Source organism: Aptenodytes patagonicus, chromosome 12 (genome assembly GCF_965638725.1).
Source record: "Aptenodytes patagonicus chromosome 12, bAptPat1.pri.cur, whole genome shotgun sequence".
Classification (NCBI taxonomy): Eukaryota; Metazoa; Chordata; class Aves; order Sphenisciformes; family Spheniscidae; genus Aptenodytes; species Aptenodytes patagonicus.
Window position 1 is genome coordinate 2,577,467 of NC_134960.1, and position 17,709 is coordinate 2,595,175.

At 44.6% G+C, this 17,709-nt stretch overlaps 1 protein-coding gene across 2 annotated transcripts in view; it reads left to right on the top strand.

Annotated features, from left to right (window-relative positions):
• Positions 1-2,901: 2,901 nt before the first annotated feature.
• The window catches only part of FNIP1 (folliculin interacting protein 1), a 70,801-nt gene continuing 55,993 nt past the window's right edge, over positions 2,902-17,709 (top strand). For both annotated transcript variants that reach the window (XM_076350470.1, XM_076350472.1), the window contains exon 1: positions 2,902-3,078. In XM_076350470.1, the coding sequence (XP_076206585.1) occupies positions 2,990-3,078 (89 nt within the window). In that variant the 5' untranslated portion in view covers positions 2,902-2,989. The remainder of the gene's footprint in view (positions 3,079-17,709) is intronic.

Sequence of the window (17,709 nt, forward strand, 5' to 3'; positions counted from 1 at the left end):
GCATTAGTAGAATGAGTTCTGCCAATAACTCCTTGGAGTCCTCTTGGGTATGCTTCTAATTATCAATATCCTTGTTCTTGCAAATACTAAGCCACTGGTAATTATGCAAGAATCTAGAGCCCCTAGGAGATAGAGGTGAGCTCCTTGATGTAGCTTTAAGCAAAATTGAAAGTTATGTATGTAGTAGGCTGTGATTATGATGATCGTTCAAGTAAAGGATGGTCCAGAATGAGAGGTGTTTATCATAAGGGTATTCTAGGAGTCCTAGGAAAAAGCACTTACTTTGCCCTAAACCATTTTGTAGTTTCTATACAAGAAACAGACTAACACTGACAAACTAATTGGAGAGTAAAAGAGAAGAAAATATGGCATGTAACTGTGGAGTTGGCTGTAGCAGCCTGAAAATTGCCAAGTTTTGTTTTTCTTGATGTGATGAGGCTATATAGGACAGAAATATCATGAACTACAACTTCTCTTGTCCTTCCCTTCAGTTATGAAAGCCCTGCTGCTTATTTTCATCTTTTGTCTGACTCTTGGAGAAAGTATAATTAATTACCAGGCTAGCTGTCTGCCCCAGGGAAGGAGATTTTATTCATTCTGAGGCCGCAACAATATCTACTCTTGTTCTGCTTTTCTCAAAGGGAAGGCATTTTCCCATGTTTTGGTTTTAAACTGAAGAATGACTACATAAAATTTCATTCAAAGTGGAAACTGGCTCTTCCATATTAGTGGATAAAGGTTATGGGTCACAGCCAGTTAATGGGTAGTACAGAAGAGCTTATTTGTGCAGTGATTCAGGAGAGCGGTCTGTTCAATGTCAGTAGGGCTGCTCTGTCACGTCCTAGACATGATGAAGTCTTAATGGCTTGAATGGAATCGCTTACAGTGAGTCAGTCCATGCAAGAACTGTGATAATACTTTATCACTAGGAATTGTGCATTGTAGATGCATCTTTAGTAAATGTATTATACGTAAATCGCTAAGAGGTTTTTCATTAACACTGTTCAGTTATTTTTGTTATCTGAAGTGTACTTCTAGGAGACTTTGGCTTAAAGTGCTCAGAGACGATGAGAGATGTTTGCTTCTTGCACTGGAGTGCAATAGGGGTACGTGCACCAACTGTTGGAGGGTAAAGACCCGACACGCAAATGGTTCTGTTTTGGTTCATAATCTCTGAACACAGAAAGGACACGTTTGGGGCCCAAGACAACGCATGCTGAAAGGACACATAAGTTGAAATTCATATTCTTTGTGTAGGTACGAAGATTTGCCTACAGGCAGGTTTTTACAGGAGAATGGACAATTAAACTTGTATTTATCCCTTTTTCTCTTACTGTCCATCATCCACTCCCTCAATTAAGGTATGTCAACCAAGCCCATCAGAATCACTTGCTATTAATTTAGGAGTTTTGGAACAGGTTAATTTTTACCTTTAAAGGGACTCTATCAGCTAGAATTGTAATGCACTTGAGATTAGCTAAATCTACAGTGCTGTAAATTGTGAAACTACTGAAAGCTGAGTTGTCTATCCTGGCCAAAATTCTATTATTTCATAGTGTTCCCTGAGGACTTTTTATACTTGAGGCTGCATTTACACAGTCATCTCGAAGCTAGGAGGTTTTCACGTGGTGAAAGGATGTAAAGACTGGTCATCTGTAAATCTATGTCAGGCAGGTGTATCTTCCATACAGAACAAGGGGAAAAAGATGCATCTAAACATTAATTCCTATTTTCTATTAGAATTATCTTCAACTTCTAGTAGATGAAAAACAAAGTTCCTACAGATGGCTGATGGCGAGGAATCATATAGGTATGTTATGCATGCACTAAATTATGCCTTTTAAAAATAATCTGCTTAATTTAATCTTACATCATACCCTGTTTTAGTTTAATTCCATTTTCTAGGGAAAGCAGATGAGTCAGTTTTGTCAGTTCTTAATTAAACTTTTAGTAGTGTTGTATCTGAACAGTGAGACATTGAAGGAGACTGTTAACTGTAACCAGTGTTTCCATTTTGTTTAAATACTAATAAAGAGTTTTGCGGAAATCCGCAGATCCTTTTGATTTCATAAAATCTATCGCTTTTTTTTTTTGTTGTCCTGGATTCACCTGCTGGGTATTACATCTTAAATACTATTTTGTAGATGGATGTGTTATTTGTAATGATGGCTCCCTCTGCATGCAAATACACGTGCTCCACCTTCCGTGTAGGTTTTGAATCGAGCGCATCGGAGCGGTGCTATTTCTGTTACTGCCCTGGGACGATCGCTTCACGTACCCGGGGCAGGTACGCGGGAGGAAGAAAGGGGGCAGGAGCTGGGATTTTCTAGGCTTGGGGGTAAAAGAAGTCACCCGTCTCTGCTGCAGCCCTGCACGGGGAGTCCCTAAAGAGCCGGGTACAGCGACAAGGAGGCTTTGATGCCTGGATCTTGACCTCTTTTTACCTTTCTGGCGCTTCTGTCTCTTAACTTCCCCCTGAAGAAGGAAAACAAAACAGCGGCGTCTTACCAGCGCCCCTCGCCGCCCAGCCCCCAGGGGAAAGACCCCGGTCCCGACAGAGACCCGCGGCGGCCCGGGCACGGCGGGGAGCAGGCGCGTCCCCCCCCCCCCCCCCCCCCCGCCGCTGGCTGCGGCCGCAGGAGCTGCCCAGGCGAGCCGGGTTGGAGGGAACCCCCGCCGGCGCTCGCTCGGCCGTTTATCGCCGGGGCCGCTCGGCGCTTCCCCGGCGGGGGGCCGCCGGGCTCCGGCTCCCCCCGGCCCGCGGCCGCTCCCCACGTGGGGCCGCCGCCGCAGCCACTCAGCGGCCCGCGCAGCGCCCCGCCGGGCCCGCCCCGCCGGCCCTCCCCTTCTGGCAGCGCCGAGTGACTAATGTCTGTCATATGACTGTGACACCGAATGGAGTCGGGCGGGCGGAACTAGCCGCGGCGAGGGGACGGCGCTGCGCGGAGCCCAGCGCCTCGGCGGCGGGGGCCAGCGGCGGCGCCCCAAGATGCCGCCCACCCTGTTCCAGAAGCTCTTCAACAAAAAACACGGGCTGATCTCGCCGGCCAGGGACGCCAGGGACGACTGTGTCTTCAGGTAACCGGGACGGGGCCGCCCTCCTCCCCGCCCCGAAGTTCTGCGCCGAGTTCCCTGCCGCCCTCCGCCGCGTCCCCTGCCCCGGAGGAGGGCGGGCAGCAGCCCCCTTCCCTCTCGGCCGCAGCCCCCTTCCTCCTCGGCCCCAGCCCCTTTCCCCTTCGGCAGCCGCCCGTGTTGCAGCGGGGCTGCTTGGCGCCGTTCCCCCGCTCTCCTCAGCCTCGCGCGTACCGCTGGCCCCGGGGTCCGTCCCCCGCCCTGCTGCGGGAGCCCCAGGGGCGCTGAGGTGCCCCGGCCCGGGCCCCTCAGGCGGGCGCTGGGCGGGAGCCCCCCCGGGGCCGCCACGTCGGGGGGGACGCCGCGCTGCCTCCTCATAGCCGCCTTGCCCCCGGTGGCCGCCTCTCCTCAGGGCTGGGTCGTGCCTCGCCTACCCCCGCTCCCTCCCCGGGCTGCCTCCCCTCAGGGCGGCCCCCCCGCCCCGGGCACCCCGCAGCGGAGCGGAGCTCAGCCCCAGGTCGGCCCGTCGCCGCCTTCCTGTCGGTTTCGCCCGGTCGCGATCTGCGGCGCCCCCCCCCCCCCCCCCCCGGTCTCCTCCGCCCGGGGCGGGTGTGGGGCCCCGGCCCCCCGCGGCTCCCTCCGGGGATGCTGCAGGCCGGGGAAGGGGGAAAGGCGCCATTCCGCTTGAGGCGGGCAGGCGGCTGGCGATCCCCAGGGAGCAACCTCAGAAACGCGGAGGAAGGGGGGAGAAAACGTGAAGTTTTGGCTGCTGCCAAGAGAGGTGTAGGGTTTCTCGTGAAATTTGTCATGCTCTAACCGCAACAACACTGGATCCGCCGAGAGGTGCCAAGCACAATACGGGGAGGCAGGAAAGGCAGCCCTTCTCCAGGAGACCTTTCTCGGCCCCCTCCAGTCGGGTGGGCCGCCGGAGCTGGGCGGCCGTGGGGTCACAAAACCCCTCTCGGAGGGGTTTCGGTGGCGGCTCCGGTTTGCTGTCCTGCGTGGGGACTTGGTGCGGGGAGAGGCTTCGCTGGGGCTTCTGCGCCGGGGCCTAGAAATTACCCAGGGCCTCCTCGGGGGTTAGTTAGCTTGGAAACAGGTAGTTTTTGTGGCTGTAAAATAAGTGCTGTTCCACGGGTGGATAATGATTGCGCTCGAAGGCGATGCAGTCCTAGTCCTGGCTGGCGTAGTGAAGAGGTAACCTGCAAAACCATTTTGAAGTGCAGAGTCTGTGACTTGGATGCAAATACAATATGCTTCATTCGTAAGAGTTATGCGCTTCTTGAAACACTTCTAACAGTGTGGTAAAGCTCTCCTCCTACCCGCTGTCTTTAAATTTATTACCTACAAATGATCAGCCCTTGGGTTGATCTGTAAAGGGAGATCTCTGACTGATGGGCTTAATTTTATGCTGTGGGATTTTCCTTTTAACTGCAGTGATACAATTTAGCAATTTAGGTGGTTAATAGTATATCTGCAGTAATTTGAGCATCAGGGTTTTCACAGAATGTTGATGGGTCTTTTTGTGCCCTTTTAGAGTCAGGACACACTCCTGGACAGTACCTGAAGTCCAGTGCTTTAACTGCTAGCACACACCTTTTAAAGACACCGATCACAGCTGCTCGCACACCTCCCTGCTATTTACTGCGAAGGTGGTTCCTTTTTTTTTTAAATGATCTTTTTTAAGAGACAAGGTTTTAATGATGTCTGGGGTCATCTTATTTTTTAAATCGGCTTAATACTGGGATCAGACCCCTTGGTGGGGAAGGGGCACTAGGACTGCTCTGTATAACTGCCTTGCCTTTTCCCCCCTGTTAAGACATTTGTTAGTGATGGGTTTGTGTAGAGAGGGGTGGTTAATTCAACAGCTGCAGTGCAGACCCTGGGGCAGAAACGTGGGGATCGCGCCTGTGTTGAAAGGAGCGAGAGTGAGTACTCGTCGGCAAGGTCTTTTCTTCCCTCTTCACCTGCATCGTTCCGTGCCAAACTGGACGTGAAATTTCAAAAAGATATGTCATTCTGTCTGTTCTTACCCTCCTCTGTTTACGTAGTGCTGTTTCACTTTGTGATGTGAACTGTCAACCGGTAACTAGTGAATTTGCAGTTTGTTGGGGTTTTTTTTGGCGGACCTGCAGGTATAAAATCCCAGGAGGAGGCTGACGACTCTTCTGACTAAGGCTCTGGGGGGGTGGGAGACCCGCCTCTTACTTAAGAGAGCCAAGTATTATTTTTTGAAGACTAATACAGAGCCCTCTAGGCATTGTTGCCTAACAGCTGCTTTCATTTTCCAAATGGGGATAAGTCTTTAGTTGATCCTCACTACGTATGGTCTTATCAGTTACTGGTGAAACTTTTGGATAATACGCAAAATAAAGACCGTTATTTATTACAGCTAGGTCTTTAGAGACTGGAAACAAGCACTCTGGATTTTTAGACTGTTCCTGGTTGCAGTAACACTGAAGGCAACAGCATCATCAATTTCAGTGGGGCAAGGTTATGTTTATGGATTGGTATATTATTATCTGTTTATATTCTAAACAACAGAACATTTTCCAAATATTCTGAGCGCTGTTGTTTCTGACTGTCTTCACTTTGAAAGCTTGGTCCTTTTACTGAGGAGACTGTGTAGAACAACCGTAAAAAACACATAGATTCTTTTAATATATTTTGTGAATAATATGTACTTAGAGAGAAAAGTCCAACTACTCTGGCAATGACATCGGTATAGCAGAACGTTTAAGGATGATTTTGATGCTTGTTTTTTTTTTGACTGTGAATATATTTTGCATTTCCATCAGGCTTATTGTGAAAATTTACCAGGACATAAATTCTACTTAATCTGAGCTTACACTGTTTCAAAAATAAAATAATACTTTTCAGGGGAAACGTATTTTGTTGTTGGTTTATTTGCTTTTTTTTTACCTGCCCAGAATCTCTTCGTGTGCCGTGGGTGTGTGAAATGTTATGAGTCTGGGTCTAGCCAAACTGTGTAAAATCCTCCAGAACTAGGTGCTGGAGAGGTTAACAGTTCTAGTGATGTGACCAGTAAGTTAGCAACTGTAAAGTATTTGCTGATGTATCAGTTTGCCTTTTTTTTTTTTTTTTTAAATCTATATATATAAGCAGTTTATTTTACAGAAGGCGGCTTAGGAAATCACAATAGATCCACTACATGTTAGTATTTTAGCTCTTCAGTTTAACCGAGGGCAATTGGCAGGCTTGGCCCTTAGATTGAAATCTCTCAGTACAGTTTGACATTCACATGGTGAGCAAGAATATTCAAAATTTTAGTGGTAAAATCTGTTTACAAGAAACACAGAAACACCTGCAAGTATTCTAGAGAAGAAACAACCCCTTAAGTTCCAAGGTGTAGAGTATCTGCTGTCTACTGCAAATAATACTCACGTGAGTGGATTTTCCCTGAGGGTAACTTTTACTATAAATAGGAGCTCTTGGCCATATTGTAGCATCTGGCACTGGCGACTGCTGGTGACAGGAGAGAGCAGCCCAGGCTTGGGCTGTTACAGTTATTAGGAATATGAGATTTCAGGCATGTTGTTTTCTAGAATTTTAGGATCAAAGTATTCCTGTTGTAAAAATACATAAAGCTGTTCACATGAATTGTGTGCTGTACATGTCTAAAATGTATAAACACTTTTAAATCGCAATTAAATGAACCCTGTTCCAGAATTTGCTGATCAATTTCCCCAGTATACTGGAAACAATCCTACAAAAACTTTGTTAAACTAAGCAGAAGACACACATTTCTGCTAAATGTTATATGGGCACACAAAGTATTCCACTGCACATTTACATTACTGACTGCCACAGATACCGATTTTGAGCCACTGTTTCTTTTCTGGCTTTCTAGAGGTCTGCTTCAGGCCTTTGGAGAAGAGGGAGCTGCTAAACCACTGATAACTCAACCAGCTTTTCGTTCTTCAAAATGTGCTCGGTAGAATGAGCCCAAATCTCAGTAAATTACCAAGAGATCTCAGGCTTTATATCTTTGTTGTTAAGATATGTGGGCAGTATTTCCAATGGTAAATACAGCTGTAAGGACTGCAGCAGAGTTTTTGCATGAGATAGTAATTGGGCTTGGAGCACTATTAACCTATTGCAGAGGGAGAGGGATGGTCCTGTAATACTGAGTTATGGGACTGGTACATTTTGGGGTTGTATGTAGGAGGGAAACTCAGTGTTTCTTTCCATCTCATGTATAAAGTTCAAATACTTGTTCCCTTGTATCTCTAGACATCCTGCCCACCTCGCTGGAGGATAGAGGGATTACTAATCAGGAGTTCTTTTTACACTACAGCTCGATAAAAGTTTCAGTGTCTCTTTTTTTTTTTTTTTTTTTTAATCTAAGGAGCTCTAAAGAACCATCTTACCCCGAGGGGCATTCCACCGATGTTTGCAAACTCTGTTTTGCTCTTGTTAAAGCACCTGTTGTAGAGGTACAGCTGTGTGGTAATTGTTCAAGCTTGAAAGAACCCCTTCCAGTTTCGAGTCTTACCAACGGTGTGGAGTATCTTTGGGCACATTCTTCCTTTAGGGGGTTGCTTTGGTTCTCTGGGTATTTCTGAGGACGAGTGCAATTTTCCAGATGGGAAGATACGGGAATAAATAACTCTAAATGTTCTTCTCTTTATTTATGGAGAAAGCCATTTTCGGTCATCCTAGAAACGTGCTTTCTTGGGGTCTTTCTGTAATATGTGCTGTTCCTTTATCGAGAGAATAGTTTGCCAGGTTCCTGAGACATGAAAGGCCTAAGGCTGGCTGCAGAGTAGTATTTCCTGAAATTTGTCTAGGCAAGTATCCCCCGTCAGCCCAGACTCTTTCTGTTCTCCATGGCAGTGACTTTAAATGGTATCCTGAGATTTGTTTCCTTTCACATAATTTTTGGCAGCGGGATTCATCAAGGGAATTGCAATAAACCTAGAATTGGAAATGGGTAGCATGATACAAAGATGCTTCACGAGCCAGTTCCTCTGCAGACCTATTGTTCTTGCACAGTACAAATGCTATATGCTTTCTTACAAAAGCATAATTGCTTCTTGAAGCAGGAGCTAATTTCTTGAAATAAACTGAGAAGAGACTCGGAGACATCTAACGACATGTAGCTGGGGACTTTTTAAAGCAGAGGCTGGAGTAAGGTGAAGGAGGAATATGAAAGTTGTCTTTACATTCATTTTCCAGTTAAAGTTTTACCCACAAGACTTCTTGGTAAGTTTTTGTATTATTTTTGAAGGTGGCTAGCACTGGTGACGTAAATGATGTGGTATTGTTACAGGGACTGTTTTGTGTTTCTTCCGCCTGCGCTCAGAGCAGGGGTAACCACCACAGATTGCCAGGTTGCCTTCCATTTTTAAGGTATGGCTTCATGAGATGCCGAAGGAGTTCAGAGCCAGCGGTGTCTGGACACTGTAGTATCATCAAACAATTGAACAGATAAAACCACTGCCAGAATTCTTACCTTGTTTGCTGTGGAAGGTAAATTCAGTATCCCACTCCACCCAGTCAAAGGCTTTTCTATCAACAGCAGGTAACTTTGTGTACAACCTGCCTGAGCCCAGGGAAGCAAATCTCTTGCCAAACTCTGTCAGTCCTTGTGAGCAATACAGCTAGTGAATTCATTATCCTAACAGCACCGCACAAGGCTTTTTAAAGCTGTTCCTCAACAGTGCTGTCAATGCAGCAAGCCAGTCTGACCAAAACCTGCTATTAATGAAATAGTGTGTTTTGGTATTTGTTCACTTCTAGCATTCTGCAAGCCTTTCACCAATAGTTGTAAAACTCCTGGAATTTCACCACCTCAAAGTCTATCTTCAAAAAGACCTTTAGCTGGACTTCATTTTGTGATAGCTCCAGCTTTTCATCATTTCCAGTTATCTGATGAATTTAGAAAGCTTTTGTCCCATAAGTTTTTAAGACTATTCAAATTCTTAAACATCCAAAATGTTCTTGTGTTTTTATTAAGCTCATTTCTGACCTTTAATGTCCCTTAAGTTTTGTTTTTTATTAAAAAAATCCATCTCTTCTGTAATATCTCTGGAAGAATTTTTGGCTTTTTGGTTGTATTCATTAGCTTGAGTATAGCAAGTTTTAATAAATATTTCACTTTGAATTATGCGCAGTTTTCTCTTATTGCTATGATGACTTTGGCCTGTATTTTGAAACATATTGCTGTTTTCTGAAGTACTTCTTTTTGCCAAATTCTGTTTTGCATTTCCTGTCATCTGAGCTTTTATGTACCTTCCAGTGCTTTAAGTCAATTTTCATCTTGGAAGCAGACATATAAATTAATAGGTTCCAGTAAGCAGCTCTCGAGCATGGAGAAAGTTTGGACAATTTCTGCTGAAGGGGCTGCTCTCCAAGCCCTCCTTGACACCACTCTCTAGGTCTCCAAGTGCTTCTCCAGGTAGGCATGAGTGCTGCTGCTAAAATATCCAGCATGTCCTTGAAAATTATATGCTCGCTCTGAATGAGGCAGTGCTGCAGGCTGGGTCTGTACAGTGCCTGAAGGAGCTGCAAATCAGAGGGTTGTCAGTCCAGCCGGTGATTGTTATTTACTCGTATTATCGTCAGATCCAAGGGACTTAACTTGGATCAGTACCCCCATCGTGCTAGGTGCATGCGAACACAGAGAGTGACCAAATACTTTGAAAATCGTTGGGGTGCTTGTGCCTGCCTGACTTTGTGCCTTGGAAAATTTTCCTCTGCCCTGGTGGGAGCATACCCTGCCTAGCCCTCAGGTTAGGGCTTCGCTTCAGCTTCTTCCCGTTGCCCGTGGAACAGGGAACACGAACAGGGGAGTGGAAAAACCCTCTGCTCGGTCTTACCTCTATTTTTTTAGAAGGAGGTAAAGATACAAAACGAGCTAACACACAGGTTAAGGGTCACCCTTATTGCCTTTCGTACTGATATCTCTCCCGTGGTGGTTGGGATCTTGTGGTGACTTGAGAACTTGGCATCACGAGGTCACGCTGCCCTTAGTGGACATCACGATGTCGGTGCCATCAGCGCACGCTTGGCTTCCTCCCAGCCTGCAACACTGCTTCCTCCCCCTGGGATGGCACGAGTTGTCGGGGAGTTGCCTGAGGTCTCTTGCCTCACTAAGCTGCCCTTGGAACAGTCTCTTTCTTGGTTCCCCTTCCAGCTTTTCAACTCCTTCCTCTAAGTTAGAAATCTTTTTGAGGAGAGGCTGTAGTGAGTGAATCACGTGGTGCCTTTTTACCACTGGGATCTCTGCTGGTTAGGCCTTCGGGCTGTGGTACTAGTTTGGATCTTGCCAGCTGATCAGGTGAATCCTTTGATTTTACTTCAAGTTTTTCTTCGATTTCCAACGGTACGTGCCAGACCAGCAAGTGTGGCAGTTTTCCCTCTGGAAGGCATGGATGTCTGCTGTCCTCTTCCCTGTGGGTTTGACCCAACAGGGCTGAGACAGACCCTGCTCCTGTGCTTGTTCTGTGGAGACAGGGTGAACTGGCCCATCATCTCCACTGTGGGAGAAAGAGTATGTTGACTTATTGCCATGGTTTCTGTGTGTCTGAAAATGTATGTGTAGGTATACTAGAGTAAAAATGCTTCTTTATGCTTGGGTTACGCTGGCAAGTGTTGTAAGAAGGTGTTTCTGCAAACTTAAGGGTACTGTTTTTTCCCCTCCTTCTCCAGGTGAGGTCATAGGGGTATGAAGATGTGCCAAGAGCATGGGGTGTATGTACCTCTTTGTCCACTGTGAGGTCTTCTCCTTTTCTGAAACAACTCCACCATTCGTTTTCTGGTGACTGAAGGTGTGTTTACATGTCTTATGTTGTAAACCTTGCTCTCTTGGGATGATCAGCTCCTCTGGTTGACTGATGGATTGTCCTTCTTGTGTTTTCAAAGGGCTTTATCCTTTGCTGTGTGTACGCTTCTGAGTTAGTGTATTCTCATGGTGACAGCTTGGATGAATTCAGGCTTCTGTTCTGGAATAAACTGGTCCAGTGTGACTTGGAGCCTGAAACTTGTGTTGTAATTCTGGCTGAATGCTGGAGGTGACCACTTTAGAACTGCGTTTTACGAGTGGAAAGTAACGCACACGGTGGTTTCACGCTCAGAGGCTGTGTTCCCTCCTGTTGCTACATCTGGAGCAGAATGTCTGCAAGATCACATGTTTGTGAGTAACGTTAGGAAAAATGCAGAGCTGAGTTGCACCAGCGAATCCACAGCGTGGTTGTGCTGGGCCTTCAGAATCGGCCAGCAGCAGAACTTGTCTCTGAGGACTTGAAAAATTTTGCGTTTGTGGTATATAGAGAGAACCTTAATCTATAAAATATCTGCTGGAGGAAAAAAAAGTTATGCCCATTCAAAACAGGAAGTAATTTTATTCATCTGTAAATGACTTGCTAATGCACCAGCTGCTCCACCTTACACTGAGTAGTAACAGAATTCATATATGGGAAATATTCCTTTGAAAAAACTCATTTGCACAAAATACACATGCGATTCTGCTTTGCCTAAGGAATATGACCATAACGATTACATTCAAAAGGGGCAGTTCTCTCTGCAGGATTAATCACTTATTTCTAAAAATACATGCCCAAATGTGTTCTGCTCTGTAGAAGTGTGAATGGTTATTATGTAGTTTTTGTATCAAAAAGGATTTATTTATTTTTACAACAATGCGTTGTGCTGTTGCTTAGTGCTCAACTGAAGCTTTTAATTGAGGTAATTCTGCACATTTGCGTAAGAAGTACAACCTTTTTCTTTTCTGCAACCGATAGCTTCTGTAGATACTATTACTCAGAATACAATACACTACAGAGAAACTTGTTCAAACACATGAATTGCAGCACAAAATACTACACAAACTACATATAGAATATTAGCAGTGCCTGCATATAGCATGCATCCATGAGTACAATGTGTTTGTACAAAGTTTTCTGTCTTTTCTGAAAAAGTAATTTCATAGCCCTTATCAAGTGATTAAACTTTTGGACTTAAGCAGTTTGACTACATGTAAAAGCTCTTTATTTTAAACAGTCTTGCCTGATGCTTTTGGGGCGATGATCTGCCCCAAGTATCCTTAGTATCTAAGGATCCTAAGCTAAGAAGCTTAGTATCCTCCAGCTTTTATGTATTATCTATCTTTGAAACTATGGCCTTGAAAGAGACCCCATTTTATCCAGGTGAAGGACTCTTTGCAGTGATGCCAGTGTCTCTTAGTAACAACAAGCTCGGCTGTAGACACCCCCTGTCCACTTCAGCCTGAACAAGTGAACAACCCAACAATACTCCGTGATCGGTTGTAGCATGAGTGCGGACCTGGGAGGCAGCCTTTGCTGAAAGCAGCGATCTTGAAGTGTGGAAATGATCTATCACACACCACTGATCCTGCTCTGTTTCTCCAAGATGTTTCCACAACATCGTCAGCAGCGATTTTGGCCTAAAATGAGTAAAATACATCACAGAAACAACTGTATTTCCTTTAATATAGGTACTGTTCGTGCCCTGTGCATTCATGGTATTTGATACTCCTCCAGATCTGTGTGAGCCTCATTAGCAGCGTCTTCAAATGTCTTTCCCTTGCTCCAGCCAAAATGTCAACAAAACATAAAACTTCTAATAGTACCACAAACCCTCTACACTTTCAGTTTGTGTGATATATAACTGGAAAGGAACAGGAGCCAAATTACAGTTCTCTGCCATCTGTTTTAGTTGATAAATGAAGAAACTTTGAGCTCAGTTCAGCCCTGACTTTAGGTCCTGGCATTGTGCCTGTTTAAGCCACAGCAGTATCTTCGCTCTGGTTCCTGTGTCATTTTCCACTTTAAGAGAGAGAAGGTATATTGTTTGTTTGAGCATCGCCCATAGGAGCAGTTGCTTTGCTGTATGCTTTCTTTGTGTTTTATTTTAGCGTCGGTACCTATGGAAATGGTGGCTCACGCAGTGCTGCGCTCGGTCTCGCGCTCCCCTCTTAGTAATTTCTAAACCTTTTGATCGACTTCAGCCATGTGTGGTGGAGAATGCGAGAACAGAAGTTCGAGTGATCTGAGTTTCTGTAGCTTCAGTGAAAATCCTGCACGTGCTGTTGGGTGCCTCCTGCCCATGAGTACTCTTGAAGCTCTGAGTTGGCTACACCTCGTCATGTTGCTCTTTCTTTTAAGTGGGCATGTCAGAAGAGACATGGGAACAGCCAGAGTAGGGGCATATTGGAAGAAGACAGTAAACATGTGGCTTTATAGTTTGCTCAGGGAACAGCTATAGTGTGACCACGAGAAAGGCCAGTCCTGGGCTACTGTGAATACCAGAATATCAAAATCTCTGTTTGCTGAATTATTCTGCTTTCTAGCTAGTACTAAAATATACACCATCTACTACATACCCACACTTCTCTTGCCTCATGTGTATTTCTTGCACAGCTTTGTCCCAAGGAAAAAACAAGCCTCCAAAGACTCTGGACTTGGCACTTAGTTTGCCATATTTTGGGGTAATTAGGAAAGAGGACAGTAAGTCAGAAGGAAGTGCGTGTGAGCAGTCAGCTGAGAAACGAACTGTCAAACAGGAATGAGATTCTTGTCGGGGGTTTTCTTGCCCCTCTGAAGACCTACCTAGAAAATGTTCTTACCACTGAAGTTGTCTGAATGGTTTATTTACTCCTTTTCATGAAACGTGGTACCAGAAATTGGTAGAAAACCGGTGTTAGTTCAGGTGTTAATGAAAAATAGGTGTAGATGATAAGCTGTGTGTGGCTGTGTGTGCAGGGAACAGAGGCTGCAAAACACGGGGTGAGCGTGCTCTCCTTCTCAGAAGCTTGTTCTATTTGAATGACATTATCTGAACATCTGAGAAGAAGTCTGCCAGAATTTTCTTGTTCCTACAGGAAAAATAACAGTATTACCCCCAAAGACAGAGTTAAAGAAATACCTCAAATGTTAGGACAGTGAATTGGCTTACAGTGCTAACTGTGTTTCTATTTAAAGGCAGCCCAAACTCTGACATATAACTTAGTCAGACAGAAAAAGGTAGTTGGTTTTTTTTCAGTACTTAAACATATTTCAGCTGCTGTGAGTTACTGGAAATTACTTTCTTAGTAGAAAAGGAAATTGTTCTGCTGACAGCATGGAGGGCTAAGAAGCTGTGAAAATGAGCATGTTGGTTTCTTAACTGTGTGTATTTTCTAGTCATACAAGAGATGCTAATCATGAACTCATGACCTCTTTTTTTCCAAAACAGACATAATTAAAAAGTATAGAATTAAAAAAAAAATTAAAGCAACTTAAAATAAATTCTTATGAGACTGTAACAGAATTCTATATACAAGCAGAAATGTTTATCAAACTTTCTTTTTCAGATAAGCAAAAATACCACTTTGGTATAAGACTGATTTATTTGCTTTAGATTTTAGTGGTTTTTTTCATAGTGTCTTATGTGCAGTTACCTTCAAATGAATTATTTTGGTTAGTCTAATTTTAAAAATGTGTCATCAGATTTTCTTTTTCAATTGAAGAATGCTCACAGAGCTGCCTGATTGCTTGTGTTTGTATGTTGTGTAAGAGGGGTTTTTTTTCACATTGGGGTCAGAAGGTAAGACACCGGGTATTAGGTTTTTTGTTTGGGTTTTGGTGTTTGGTTTCTTTTTCCCCCACCTGGATTTGGTATGTATTCATTTAAAGACTGGTCTTTTCTATTAGTAGCCAGCAGGACAAATCAGCTAAATTACACTCAAGAGATGACATTAGTCCACACCCACACTGGAGAAAAAAACATGCAAGATAAAGTAAAATTCACTAATGGCAATTGTTCTCATCTGTATGGATAGAGAAAACAGAGGAAATCAAAATGTACGGGGAACAGGGAGTTTGACAAGAGATTGTTTCTACATAAATTTAAAAAAAATAAGAGAAACTTAGAAATGAAGACAAATACAAAATGGCGCAGTCCGATAAAGTGCTGAGCATCCTCAGCATAACTTGGGGGGGTTGAAGGCTTTCAGTGCCGCAGCCTTCAGCTTTGCTAAAGGATGTTTGTGCTGGAAGGAAAGAGATCCTAAGAGCAAGAAAGATCCTACTCACAGATCTGTCTCCTATACATATATATATGGGTGTATGCATATATATATCTATATTTCAAAATGTACCCAGGTGCCTTCATTTGCTGTCATGGCTCCGAGTGTATGTGCACCTGTATAAACTTACAGTAATCAGGAGACCATAAAGCAAAAGCCTACCTACCTCGTTCAGCAGAGTGCTTGAATGTTGCCTTCGTAGTAAGGTCTTTTGTGTTTCCCCCAGCAGTGAGATAGATAAATCCAGTATATGTGTACACTGTGTAGACAGGCCTAAATTGTTTTAATATAATGCTGGACAGACTCGTTTGCTTCTTAGATCAGAACCATAGTTCTAAGATTTTTGTGTTAGGATTTAGGGGGGTCATAGGTGCTGTATAAATATAAGCTAACATACTAGCAACTGAAGAGATGGAGAGGCTTTTGAAGACTATAATCCTTATTTTCTTTCACTTTTTCTTGTCCACAAGACAAGATCGTTCCCTGTGTTTATCAGTGCAGTGCTTGCGGCCATGGGAGCAGCTGGAGACCACCGCTTATGTATCTGCTGATGGAGAGCCGGGGCCAGGGCTGGTAGGTGGTCTAGCTCCACCTTCTGCATAGTGGCAGTAAAGCAGAGGGGAGAGGGGTGCAGTGGGCTTTTGTTTGGAAGGTATAACATGAACTATGACAGCTCCTAAGTACAAAAAATAAAATTCAGGCTGGAAATGCTGGGTGTGAAGTGAGTGTAATGCGTATAAAGTGGTAGCATTTTGGAGTTGCTCTGTGTTCATAAAGATACAAAGATAATGTGTGCAAGTGTAGTTGGAAGCAGTTGGATGGTACTGCCGTGATTTAATGCATACATTTTACAGGATTCTTTCTGTTTGGTATTCCCTGAGCCTCGTAATGTTCTCCCTCATCATCACTGTCCCTGTTGTTTGGTGCTCTGCTTTGGAAACTAGTATTTACGCACATGCGCGCACACACACACACACACAGAGGAAGAAAAGAGTTAAAGCCCAGCTCACTTTCCCTTCCATTTCTCTGTTCTCTTCTTAGTTTTGTCCTGTCTGAGACCTGCAGTGGTGCCTCTCCTTTCTGAAGGTTCCCCCTGGGTGCTGTACCATCCCCTCCTCCTCCTGCCACAAGCAGTAGGGTGCATCCTGTTTGGGGTTACTGCTGTGTCACTTGAAATGACATGCGCTAGCATGAGAAGGGGAAAGGGAGAGGAAGAGCCAAGTGAGCTATTGCTTTGCCAACAGCTCCTTTCAAAAAAAAAAAAAAAAAAAAAAAATCCAACAAAACAACCCAGTCCAAAATGTCCTGGTGGCACTGACAGCTATTGCTGTCCAGCACGTGAGCCTTTCTTTCCTGTTGATGCAGCAGAATAAATAGCTTCATGTGGTGCTGTTACTGGTTCACAGCAGGATACCTGCAGCACTAGGCTTCGTCGAGTTCCCACATCTTACGCATGCTCATGCGGACAGACTGAATAGGGAGAAAAAAGATGAAGCAAGAAAATACTTTTGAATGAGAAAGCAAAGCTGAGTCTGCCACTCCACAGGAATGAGAGGAAACAATAAAAGTTTTTTTGTTCTTGTTAGACTGCGGTATGTGAGCTGCAGAAGATGTAAGAGCTGATCGGAGCTAGTTGGGAAATGGCTCGTTCTGCTGCAGCTCCAGGAGAGTCCCTCCAGGAGACAGGCAGGAGGTGCCTCAGCCACATCTGCTGACAAGCTGTGTTGGCTGGGAGCGTCTGGAGCTACATTCTCATCAAATCCATTACCACTGGCAAAAAGGGGTTTATTGAACATACACTAAATATATATATCTTGATTAAATACAACCTCTCCCAGTGGAACAATGTAGTTTTTATCAAGTGTTTCTGTTGATTCTGTGAGCTGTGAGGCAGAGCTGGTTTGGAGCGTGTATTCCAGCTCAATCCTGCAATAAGGAAGGCGTGTGTTTGGAGTGAGTTTCAGTGCTGATATCCAGGGAGGGCACGCCGAGCTGAACCTGCAATTTCTTTATCGCAGACCAAGATTTTAACAATAAGAAAAGCTATGTGGACACAGAGGGGCTGTTTTCAGCAGATGCTCAGAGCTTGCACATATCTGTCTTGTGGAGTTTTCAGTAAGACTTGACCAGTTCAGCTGTTCTGCAGTGGAAAATCCCTCTAGACAGATAGTTGCGTTGAAAAGCTTGTTTTGTTTAATCATCACAGGGCAATGGCCAGCCCTACGCTGTATTTTCCATTCCTACCATTCTTCGAAACCCAAGATGGAGAGCATGTAGTGAGACCTTGAAAACCAAAGGGGACAGCAGACAATGTGAGAGTACACAGTTCAGTATGGCAGTGGGCAAAGCATGCTATTGCAAACCCAGTAGAGCACTTTGTTAAGCTTGGTTTAAAGATTGAGCAGCTCCTTTACAATCAGAGGGACCACTACCTGGCTGACAGCTAAAGGCATGCTTAAGTGCTCTGCTGCTTTGGGGAACCAAAGTATTCAGGACCTCACAGTTTTAGTGCATTTGTTTGGTAGGTGTCAGGCTGTTCCATTATTCTGGCAGTCTGTATTTTTTTGCAGATATTAAATGAAGTTGCA